This window comes from Ammospiza nelsoni, chromosome 5 (genome assembly GCF_027579445.1).
Source record: "Ammospiza nelsoni isolate bAmmNel1 chromosome 5, bAmmNel1.pri, whole genome shotgun sequence".
Lineage (NCBI taxonomy): Eukaryota > Metazoa > Chordata > Aves > Passeriformes > Passerellidae > Ammospiza > Ammospiza nelsoni.
The window spans coordinates 70,497,158-70,509,320 of record NC_080637.1 but is presented as its reverse complement, the minus strand read 5'-3'; the positions used below and the strand labels follow the sequence as shown (position 1 = coordinate 70,509,320).

The 12,163-nt window shown below is 44.6% G+C and overlaps 1 protein-coding gene across 1 annotated transcript; it reads right to left on the bottom strand.

Moving 5' to 3' along the window:
- Positions 1-2,672: 2,672 nt before the first annotated feature.
- TUBA8 (tubulin alpha 8) lies at positions 2,673-11,860 on the bottom strand. The gene is made up of 5 exons (XM_059472710.1): positions 11,775-11,860; positions 7,957-8,179; positions 6,614-6,762; positions 5,384-6,064; positions 2,673-3,013 (listed from the first exon to the last, which is right to left on the bottom strand). The coding sequence occupies exons 1-5, from the start codon at positions 11,775-11,777 to the stop codon at positions 2,726-2,728; spliced, it is 1,344 nt and encodes a 447-aa protein (XP_059328693.1). The 5' UTR covers positions 11,778-11,860; the 3' UTR covers positions 2,673-2,725.
- Positions 11,861-12,163: the final 303 nt, after the last annotated feature.

The window sequence follows — 12,163 nt, the reverse complement described above, 5'->3', positions numbered from 1 at the left end:
TATCTGTAGGGACTTCTGAGCGCAAGGGCTCAGTTTCACAAATAACTCAGTGTCTTGCCTTGTGGCAGAGGTTCTCAGCAATAGTTTAAATTTAGTGATGTTCCCTTTCTATTACTGGCTTGTGTGGCGACTGGCTGGTAGAAGGAAGGAAGAAAGGAAGGGAGAGAGAGAGGAGAACCTCTAAGCCATAAACTGGCCAGAGAGAACGAAACCACCTGAGCAAAGTGCAAAAGGACACTGGAGGTTGAACAGGAGCTAGATCTGCCAGGTGGAAGTTGCTAAAGCAGTGTGCAGTTGAAACAGCTTTTGGTGATGACCCCTGTGAGAGCCTGGGCACTCAGTTAGGAGGAGTATTATGCCTTAAGAATGTTTTAAGCTCTGCCTGCAGAACTCAGTCGTGACATGGCCCTTCCAAAGCAGGCAACAGGCAGAGCCCAGAAAATGGGCTCAGATAAAGGGAAACTCAAACTGAAAGGCAGCAGTGTCTGAGTGTCCAACCACACTGCCCGCCCCTTGGACAAAAGCTGTTAGCTGCTGATAATTGCCACGGCACTCCTAATGTCCAAATAACCCCAAAAAGTGCATTAACTGCTTCAAGAGCAGGACTCCTAATTACTGAGTGTGCTTGCAAATAAAATGAAGTGTAATGTTGGTGGTCAGGATGAGATCTAAAAAGCCTTCAGGAAGTTAAGAAATCCACATCCAGTGTTATGTCAAATCAGCCAACATGAATTGCCTCATCTGAGATGTGAATGTCCCAGTACTTGGAGAGTACTGAGTCATTGTGTAAGGGAGGCTTGACAAGGACCTATCCCACCTGGCAGGATTGCCTCTTATCATTCCCTTCTTTATCTGCAAACCCAGGCTGAAGCCCCAGGTGTGCACATCCCCTGCACCTGGGAGGCCCCTCCGAGCATCACTGGAGCAGCACCCAGTGATTGTTCAAGCCACGAGCACCAACAGCCGGTCTCTTACAGCACCTGGGCGGCTCCAGTGATGGTTGAGTGTTTGAGCAGCATGCACTGCTGGAACACTTTGGTTTGCGTGGTTTAGGAACACGGTTTCTGCTGTACACTTCTGTACAGAAGACTGGGATCAAACCGTGTTTTCCCCCATCTTTCCCCCCATTCCCTATTCTGGGAAAATCCAGTCCAGGTTCCCCTATTTGATGTTCTGAGATGATCTATTTCAGGGTTTTCCCCATTCCATATTCCAGGGAAATCCACTCCAGGTTTTCACCCATTCCATATTCCAGGAAAATCCAGTCCTGTTTTTCCCCCATTCCGTATTCTGGGGAAAAAATCCAGTCCGGGTTTTTCACCATTCCGTATTCTGGGGGAAATCCTGTCCAGATTTTTTCTCCATTCCATATTCTGGGGAAAAAAATCCAGTCTGGGTTTTCCCCCCATTCCATATTCCAGGAAAAAAAAAACAGTGTGGGTTTTCCCCCCATTCCATATTCCAGGAGAATTCAGTCTGGGTTGTCCCCCATTCCATATTCCAGGAGAATTCAGTCTGGGTTGTCCCCCATTCCATATTCCAGGAGAATTCAGTCTGGGTTGTCCCCCATTCCATATTCCAGGTAAATCCAGTCTGGGTTTTCCCCCATTCCATATTCCAGGAAAAAAAAAAAAAAACAGTGCGGGTTTTCTCCCATTCCATATTCCAGGAGAATTCAGCCTGGGTTTTCCCCCATTCCGTATTCCAGGAAAAAAATCCAGTCTGGGTTTTTCCCCATTCCATATTCCAGGTAAATCCAGTCTGGGTTTTCCCCCCATTCCATATTCCAGGAAAAAAATCCAGTCCAGGTTTTTCCCCATTCTGTATTCTGGGGGGAAAAAAATCCAGTCCAGGTTTCCCCCTATTCCGTATTCCAGGAAAAAAAAACAGTCCGGGTTTTCCCCCATTCCGTATTCCAGGTACATCCGTTCCGGGTTTTCCGCGGTGCCCCATCCCGGCCCATCCCGGTAACTCTGGGATGCTGCGATCCCGACTGATCGGTTCTGGTTTTCTTCATCCCAGGCAGCCTCAGGTTTAACGTGGAAGCAGCGAGGCTTGCGAGGCTTGGTGAGTGAGGCTCAGAGCGGGATTCAGTGAAACCCCTGCGGAAATCCCTGTCCAGGGCAGCCCCGTGGTGGTCAGTGAGGATGAGGAGGGGTGAAGCAGCCCAGGTGTGGTCAGGGAGGATGAGGAGGGTCGGGGCAGCCCCAGGTGTGGTCAGTGAGGATTAGGAGGGGCTGCCCCCCCCCCCCTTTCCGGGGGGGTTACTGTACCTTTCACGGGGGTTACTGTACCTGCTGGAGGGGGTGATCCCCAGGAATCTCCCAAAGGACAGCAGAGACAGCATCTGCAGGGCAGGGGGAACACCTGGGTGCTCCTGGGGCATTGTTCAGGTGTGCCAAGGGACAATCCCTGTGCCCCAGGGCCGTGCAGAGAGGGGAGCAGCACACCTGAGCAGGTGGGGCAGCACAGGGAAGATCCTTTTTGATTCTCTTTTGGATTTCATCTTCCCAATCCCACCCCAGTGCCTCTAGTCCCTCTCAAGTGCTCCCCAGTGCCTCCCTAGTGTGTGCCCCAGGGACCCCAGACTACAGCTGATGGTATCTTACAGGATAATTAATAAAAAATGCCCTCTCCTAAATTTATGTTTACAACATACAGAAAAGCTGAGCTGATTGTTGACACACGCCGTACAGCGATACGGACACAAAATGCATTTTTTTAATTACTCCCCATCATTCTCTTCTTCGAACGAGTCAGTTCCCACTTCTTCATAGTCCTTCTCCAGGGCAGCCAGGTCCTCCCTGGCCTCCGCAAACTCTCCCTCCTCCATGCCTTCTCCCACGTACCAGTGCACGAAGGCTCTCTTGGCGTACATCAGGTCGAACTTGTGGTCCAGCCGCGCCCAGGCCTCGGCGATGGCCGTGGTGTTGCTCAGCATGCACACAGCCCGCTGCACCTGCGCCAGGTCCCCTCCAGGGACAACCGTAGGGGGCTGGTAGTTGATCCCAACCTGGAAACAGGGATGGGAGAAAAGGCTGTACCACTTATTTATGTGTACCATTTATTTCCTAACAGCAGGAGCAGGAGGCAGCCAAAGAGCTGAAGGAAGGCGAGTGAAAATGCTGGGGTAGAGTGGTGCCAGGTGGCAAAGGCCATCACAAATGTCAAACAGCATGAAACTCACTCTAATATCTATTTACTCACTCTAATATCTATACTATTCTACTGTTTAATGTGTGGTGGTGTTCTCAGGGGTCCCAGGACGATGGAAGAGATGAGAATCTTGACTCCATGTTTCAGAAGACTGATTTATTATTTTATGATATCTATTATATATATTTTTATGATATATATAATTTTATTATATATATTATTATTTTATGATATGTATATTATTTTTTATATTTTTATATATTAAAACTATATACTATATATACTATACTATACTATATACTAAAAGAATAGAAGAAAGGATTTCATCAGAAGGCTAGCAAAGAAAAGAAAGGAATGATAATAAAATCTTGTGACTGACTGAGAGTCCAAGACAGCTGGACTGTGATTGGCTATTAATTAAAAACAACCACATGAGACCAATCAAAGATGCACCTGTTGCATTCCACAGCAGCAGATAATCATTGTTTACATCTCGTTTCTGAGGCCTCTCAGCTTCTCAGGAGAAAAAATCCTGGCAAAGGGATTTTTCATAAAATATGTCTGTGACATTAATGCACACTGACAAGTTTGTAGCTTTTTTAACAGCTACTCAATACTGAACATAGTGTTTCACCAAGATACTCTGTAGAAACTAACATAAAAACTTGGTTCCCAGTTGGGAGTTTTCATTGCTGAAGGAGCTGCTTGTATGACAAATGCTTTTCCACTGGTGAAGTCTGTATTAATGTTGAAAATGTATTTCCAGACACTGCTGTGTAAGCAGTGGGAAGAGGCTGTATAATATTTCTAGATTAACTAAGAGATTCCCTAATATGAGTGTTTCCTTCCTTTATTAATTTTATCAACTTTGGTATTTCCTCAATTTTAGATTGTGCCTCAGAGGCAATGCTCATTGGCTGTTCCAAAGGTCAGGTCTGAAATTAAAACTTCTTTCAATTTTAACCCATGTGCACTTCTAATTTCTACTTATTTAAATATCTAAGAGCCTGTGTCAATGGGATGTCCAAAGGAGAAAAGGCACATTTGATATAAATGCATCCTTCTTACGTTCATTGGGAAATATCTATATTCCCCCACTGTGGAAACCCAGGGCACAGGGAATATTTCTGTGTCTGCTCTGGGGTGCCCTGACCCCCAGGGCAGCACTGACTCTGACCCTCATCCATGGAGAAAGTTTCCCAGACTTCAAGATAGACTGGAATCCACAAAAGTGTGAAATGGATTATAGAGAGCAGTGTAGCTGTATCACTTGGTGAGAAATTGAGGTTTTGGGATTTTTAGTGTGTTGTGGGTGGGAGCAAGATGGAGGGCACAGGGTGTTGTGCTGGGTTTCTTCTTCATGCTTCTTCTTCCTTCTCCATGGGTTTGGGTGGCATTTTGTAATTGGGCAGAAAAGTCTGCACTGGGGGCTCTTTGGGATCAGTTATTGGGTTAAAAGGGAAAATAATCTGGGTGTCAGTTCTTAATTGGATAGTTTGGTCTTAAAAGACCTTGTAACCAGAGATTGTTGGCCATTTTGTGCCTTGCTGCTGAACTCACAGCAGTGAGACTGTTTTACTGATAAGAAATAATCAACACCTGAGTCCAAACATGAGTTACTGTCTCAAGTGCCTTCAGTCCAGACCCAGAGAAACTGATGACTGGGGTGTCCCCATACCCCATGTTCTGGGGGAAATAAGTGAAATAGATTAGATACTTTAAATACAAGTTTTCTACTAGAAAACTTTAAAAATACAAGTTTTCTGCTGGGCTGAACCTCCCCTTTCAACACTATAGAGAAGCTTGTGGCAGCCCTGTGAGATTCACATTCTCTGAACCTGAGAGAAGCAGTGAGAGAAGCAAAGAATAATCAAAACAATTCTTATCTCATTTGCTGCACCTTGTTTGTTCACAAGTGGAATGCATTGTGGAAGATTGTTTACCTGAAGAGAATTGGTAGCTGGATTCGGGTGTGAGTTTTGAGTCATTGGCCAATTGGATCCATGTGTGTGACAGTCACAAGATGCTGGGCAGTTGGGTGCTTGGCAGATTCAGTTTAGATGTAATGTAATTTAAATGTAATATAATAGAGAATAACATAGCATAATAAAGTAATTAATTAGCCTTCTGATAAGATGGAGTCAGATGCACCATTCCTCCCGGACGTTGGGCAAAAATATCCGCTATGGCAGCCCTACTCACCTTGATATCTACCGAATCCACTCACCTTGAAGCCTGTTGGGCACCAGTCGACAAACTGGATGCTTCTCTTGGTCTTGATGGCAGCGATGGCCACGTTGACATCCTTGGGCACCACGTCCCCGCGGTAGAGCATGCAGCAGGCCATGTACTTGCCGTGCCTGGGGTCACACTTGACCATCTGGTTGTTGGGCTCGAAGCAGGCGTTGGTGATCTCGGCCACGGAGAGCTGCTCGTGGTGCGCGCGCTCGCAGGAGATGATGGGCGCGTAGGTCACCAGCGGGAAGTGGATGCGCGGGTAGGGCACCAGGTTGGTCTGGAACTCGGTCAGGTCCACGTTGAGGGCGCCGTCGAAGCGCAGCGAGGCCGTGATGGAGGAGACGATCTGGCTGATGAGGCGGTTGAGGTTGGTGTAGGTGGGGCGCTCGATGGCCAGGTTGCGGCGGCAGATGTCGTAGATGGCCTCGTTGTCCACCATGAAGGCGCAGTCCGAGTGCTCCAGCGTGGTGTGCGTGGTCAGGATGGAGTTGTAGGGCTCCACCACGGCAGTGGAGACCTGAGGGGCTGGGTAGATGGCGAACTCCAGTTTGGACTTCTTGCCGTAATCCACAGAGAGGCGTTCCATCAGCAGGGAGGTGAATCCAGAGCCCGTACCGCCACCAAAGCTGTGGAAGATCAGGAATCCTTGCAGGCCAGAGCAGGCATCGGTCTGGAAAGCAAAAGGGAAAGTGAAACAGCAATGACTGAAAAAGGTGGAACAGACTTTGCCATGTGCGCTTGTCCTGAGCTGAAGGAGTGAGCAGTCACAGGCAGTATACAGCACAGATTTCATGTCAGGTTTTCCTGGGAAAGGGCTGGTGATAGTTCCAAGCTTTGCTTTCCTCACTGTCTCAACTTATAACATAAGGATCTGTCCAAGCCTCTCTCTCTCTGAACTTCACACTGTTCTGTTACTCTAGCTGAAACCAGCAATGTACAACTGCTTAATCCACCCTTCAGTATCAGTATAGGTGCTGTAGGGCTGTGCTAATAATTAAAAATTACATGTTCATAACCACTTGATAAAAAAGCCTGGAATCATGCAGCTGGGAAGTGAACTACTGGGCTTCTCTCTTCTGTACCATGTCCAAATACCATCTGTATGACTTGCAATCTCTTTGCTGAGCCATGGGTATCATTTGCAATTAACAAGCTGTTAGTTCTGCCCTTCTTCCTTCTGCAGAGCCCAAACTGCTGTTTCAGAGCTGCTGGCACTTACCAGCTTACGGACACGGTCCAGCACCATGTCAATGCTTTCCTTGCCAATGGTGTAGTGGCCACGGGCATAATTATTGGCTGCATCCTCCTTTCCAGTGATCAGCTGTTCTGGGTGAAAAAGCTCCCGGAAGGCGCCAGCCCGAACTTCATCTGAAGAAAAAAGAGAAATTGTAAGAATGTGATCTTTGTGAGGGTCGTCCTGAGGATGAGGTGAGAGATGAGAATCTGACTCCATGTTCTCAGAAGGCTGATTTATTATTTCTATTCTATTCTATTCTATTCCATTCCATTCCATTCATTATATTATATATATATTATATTATATTATATTATATTATATTATATTATATTATATTATATTATATTATATTATATTATATTATATTATATTATATTATATTATATTTATTTTATATTATATTATATTATATTATATTATATTATATTATATTATATTATATTATATTTTAAAATGCTATACTAAAGCTATACTAAAGAAAGAGAGAGGATACATCAGAAGGATTAACAAGAATGAATGGTAAAAACCCGTGACTGACTCAGAGAGTCCGACACAGCTGGACTGTGATTGGTCATTAATTAAAAACAATTCACATGTTTGGATAAACAATCTCCAGACCACATTCCAGAGCAGCAAAACATGAAGAAACTGAGGCTTCTCATCTTCCCAGGAGAAGAAATCTTGGCAAAGGGATTTTTTAGAAAATATCACGGTGACAGTAAGAATATGCTCCAGTGCCAAGAAATTCTGGTTGTTGTTGGCATCAGGAGCTCATGATGCCAAAAGACAGATGCTGATGGAGAAGGGAAATGTCTCCAGAGCATTTTTTCATTGTTGTATTTGTTTGATTTATTGTGCATCTTCAGTTCAGCCACTTCTCTTCTCATGAGCTTGTCAGTGACAAGTACAACCTGCATCCACAAGTCCCCAGAAAAAAACAGTGTGAAGAAATTCAGGTGTCCCAATTTTTAGACATTCTTCTATTATTGGAGGGAAGCGATCAGGCTCCTGCTTTAAATCCAAACAGAAGAAAAGCAGAATCTGAATGGCAAAAATGTCATGATAAACAAACCCAAATTAAATATTGATGCAAAGAGAAGCTGTACACACCACGTGTACCAGCCATTAAACTGCTGGGGATCCTCCTGTTCCTATATTTATAAGACCTATGACAGAATCTGGCATCCTGTGTCACAAGAAAATTGATTTCTTGCTACCTAGTTGTAGCCTGAGGGGCAAAGGGCCACTTTGTGCCAGTGGAGATATAAGGTGATGTGAGGAAAAGCAATCTCATCTCCATTTTGCAGGTTTGTTTCTGTACTGACCTACCACAGTGGGCTCCAAGTCCACCATGACAGCCCGTGGCACGTGCTTCCCAGTGGCTGTTTCATTGAAAAACGTGGTGAAGGAGTCATCAGAGCTGAGTCTGTCCTGCAGGTCCTTGAAGGTGCCATCGGGCTGGATGCCGTGCTCCAGGCAGAAGAGTTCCCAGCAGGCGTTTCCTATCTGCACTCCAGCCTGGCCCACGTGGACAGAGATGCACTCACGCTGAGGGGAGAGAGGAGAGGCAGGGTCAGGAAAATCCATGTGCCTTAGCCCTCCCTATTCCTGGTGGTCACCTTTTCCCAGTGTATTGCTTTTCCAAAAAATCAGTGAATTGTCACTGTCAGCTGTTTGTTTGGTTGTTCAGCCCCGTGACCACAATGGGACTGAACATGCCAGACACTGGGACAGTGTGGTATTTTTGGGGTCCCCCAATGACGGGAGGAAATTATGAATCTGACTCTATGTTCTTAAAAGAATAATTTATTATTATGTTATGTTATGTTATGTTATGTTATGCTACACTAAAACTATACTAAAGAATAGAGAAAGGACACTTACAGAAGGCTAAACAAGATACTAACCAAAAACTCTTGACTCTCTCCTCAGAGTCTGACACAGCCTGACTGTGATTGGTCTTTAAGTCAAAACAATTCACATGTTGGATAAACAATCTCCAACCACATTCCAAAGGAGCAAATCACAGGAGAAGCAAATGAGATAATATTGTTTTCCTTTTTCTCTGAGGTTTCTCAGCTTCCCAGGAGAAGAATCCTGGGCAAAGGGAATTTTTCAGAAAATATGACAGTGACAGGACAGTTCTTTAAAAAATTGAGACGTGTGTGCTGTACTATAGAAGTGCATTAAAACAGTCAGGAAAAATAAATTTCAATTACTCAAACCCCACCTTTCTTCCTGGACTGGCCCTGCTGAGGAGCACATCCCAGTTTAGTTTATTTTTATCCTGGCTGGAACCTGACACAGCCACGTGGCATCCCTCACCCTTAGGTAACCCAAGGCAGATCATGTCTTTTGATCCTTCTACTCTCTGACAGCAGGCTAGTGTGGAAATTTGGAAGAGCTGCTTTCACCCAAGGAAATTATTCCAGATTTTCTTGGTCAAAATAAATGTTCCTTCCAGCTCCTGAGCAGCCATTAATTTTACATCACAATTTTACTCCATTGCTTGTCAGTGCCATTGCAGTGAAGTGTATTTTCATGATTTCCAGTGTTCTTTCTGTGGCAGCCAGGAAGAGAAAACTGTGTAACACCAGCCTAAAGCAGGCAGCTGTCAATTGCTCCAAAATCCTGTACACTTAAAAGTGCAAGAGCATGAGGGCCCTGCTGCTGGATTTCATAAGTTCACAAGCAGAATTATAAAGCAAATACTTCTGGGTTAGTCCCAGCAGTTGCAACACTGGGTGTAGTGAAAGGCATTTTTTTGAGGAGAGAATGGTTTCAGGCATGTGGATTTTTTCAGATTTGGTTTCTGCTTTGGAGCAATTAAAGGTGCCTGAGCTCTGGTTTTGTGATCCCCAGGGCCCTGTCTGTACTAGGGAGTAAAAAAATATCATAGTACTGAAAACTGGCCTGTGATCTCCTGTGCTGATTGATAATTCCAAAAAAATGGCACAGTTTTGGCTTATGCCAGATAATATTTATCCAGACAATGCAGAAAACAACTCATTGTCCAGAATGGTTTCCAGTGAGCAGCTCACTGACCACTGCCAGGCTTTGGAGAGGGAAGGAGAACTGAGATGCCCAGCTATGAAGCAGGCCTGGCTTTAAGAGCAGAGGATGGTCCTCACTCATCCTTGTTTTGTGATACTGCATTTAGAGATAACCAATGGCACCATCAGATTTGACCAGTTAATTTTATTTTAAATTAAATTCTGTAACTGCTTACCCAGCAAAATCATTCTGTGACCTGAGAATTTAATGTATCCTCCCCAAAAACTAAATTTTCAGTCACAATGTGTGACCAGCAACATCTATGGAGCAGTGTTTTCTTCACAAATTGGCATAAATTTGTGTTTAAGAAACTGAAGATATTTTTTTCAGAAGCAACTAGAATTTCAAAAGTCAGCACTGCCCCAGCTAGTCATCCCCAGAAGTTCAAATGAACATGAACATTTAAATCTTTTTAAAGCTTTTATTCAACGAAATAAATCATTTCTATTCAGTACTAATTTCCAAGCTGAGAATTTTTGCTGACTCCGCAAATGCATGTGCTCTCAAGTGTTCTTGCACAACCCTGGTTTTTGTCAACTGAGTTGTGCAAAAGTTTCTGAGTGATCTGAGTGACAGGGGGGCTTCATAAGTCACTGTGTTGCAATCTGGAGGATTACTCAGGAGACACCGAAGGCATATTTGGGCTTAGAGAATTCAATTAATGCTGGCTTTCCACAGGGCAGGTTTCTGCCTTTTGTTTCAAATCCCAGTATGAATCTGTGAGGCTGGCAGGCAGCAAGAAAAATAAGGGTTTCTTTTCTTTTCACACACAGCAATGAGGCCAGCTGGCTTTTAAAAAATAATATCTTTTAAAGCAAAATTATAATTACAAGCCAAGCAGTATTTTAAAATATTAACTGCTCTGCTCATTTCTTCAGGTCTGTAGAGGAATTGGTCTGTTTTTCACAGATAGAACAAGTAAGTGCTGCCTGAGGAAGTTATTATAAAAAACTTCATACAGGACTGCAGTTGAAGACTTTTCAGACTGTTTTCAGCAGCACTAGTTTGAAACCACATCTCAAGCCTGCTTTTTGAGCTATTTCATCTTCTCCTTCCCCAGCAATAATTCGGAAATATTCTGGCAAAGAGAGAAGACAGTGAGAAACAGGTTTCTGACTTTGCATAGTGAAGAGCATTAAAATAGATGCCAGACTTTTAGCAGGGAAGAGGGTGGGCCTTCTTCAGCCTCACAGCCAGAGTAAACTGATCTTTTAATGTGATATTTTAATTTGGAGCCATTTCCAAACTCATGTTTCACATCCCACCACTTAAATGTCTGTAGACCCAGGACAGGTTTAACAAAGAAACAGTGAAACTACACCTGGGACAGCTTTGACTCTTAAAAAGACAATCTCTCTCCAGGATTTACTGCAAAAGGGAGAGTTTAGTGTTCCAGCTGTTCCACAAACTCACTCACTTCCCTAAGTCTGGGAAGCCCCTGGAAGTATTTTGCCTGTGAGATGAGCTGGCAGAAGGTAACATGGCTCTTCCTCTGCCCCAAAATTAGACTCCGTGCTAGAGATATACTGGGGTACAAGGTGAAATGGATTTTTCACATTCTAAGCGATTTTGAGAGATTTCTACGAATTTATAATAAACCACTAAAACTTAAAAACAAAGGGCATTTTTTCACTTACTTAAATGCATACATATATAAAAGAATTCATGGACTCCAGAAATATACATGCATACCCTGTATAGCTGTGGACAGTATAGCCACTGGGGCTAAATTAATTTGAAACAGACACAAAGACAAATGACTTTTTTGGTTTATTTCTAAAAAAGAATTGTCTCGTATGAAAATGTACTGGTGTTGAGAAAATATGGTCTCCACAGAAAGAACCAAGCAGCTATGACTCCACATGTAATTTAACTTATAAATCTCACTTATATTATCTCACTATTTAAGGACTCTCTGAAGAAACTTAATGCTGTAATGCTTCAGTGAGATTTTCTGCACTCCTTTCCCATTTCCTTACGTAGTGAGTGGTGTGTGAGATCAGGTTTGGTGGCAAAACCTATTGATAACAACACCAGACCCCACAGCCCTCCCCGTCCCCGGGTGCCCAGGGCTCCCCCATTCCCTTACCATGGTGTGTCCAGGGGTGTTTCCCTCCCTTTGGGGTCCCTGCCGGCAGGTCTGTGCAGGAGCCTGGCTCTGCAGGGCAGCAGCTCCAGGGCCCAGCCCCAGCACCTGCTGCTGCGCTTCAGCGTCACAGCGCCGGGGACGAGGTCACCCTGCTGCCCCAGCACCCTCCCGGGCAAACCCTCCACACAAACCCAGTGCAGCCAGGGCTGGCATGCTGACTGATCTGGAGCCTGGCCGTGGAACACGTTGTACATTGTGCTTTCTCTCACCTCGGGGGTGTACATCACCTGCGACGCACACAGCATCCCAGCTCCCTGTTCTGCCAGCACAAACTTCTGTAGGTGAAAATCACACCTGAATTCCGGTGCAGAAGGCAGAAGAGAGCAAAT

What these genes read in the sequence shown, in the direction of transcription:
- TUBA8 (XM_059472710.1), bottom strand. An exon ending in CTTGGAGCCCACTGTGGTAG is followed by an intron (nt 6,763 to 7,956) that starts GTCAGTACAGAA and finishes TTTTTTCTTCAG; the next exon opens with ATGAAGTTCGGGCTGGCGCC. An exon ending in GGTGCCCAACAGGCTTCAAG is followed by an intron (nt 3,014 to 5,383) that starts GTGAGTGGATTC and finishes CCCTGTTTCCAG; the next exon opens with GTTGGGATCAACTACCAGCC.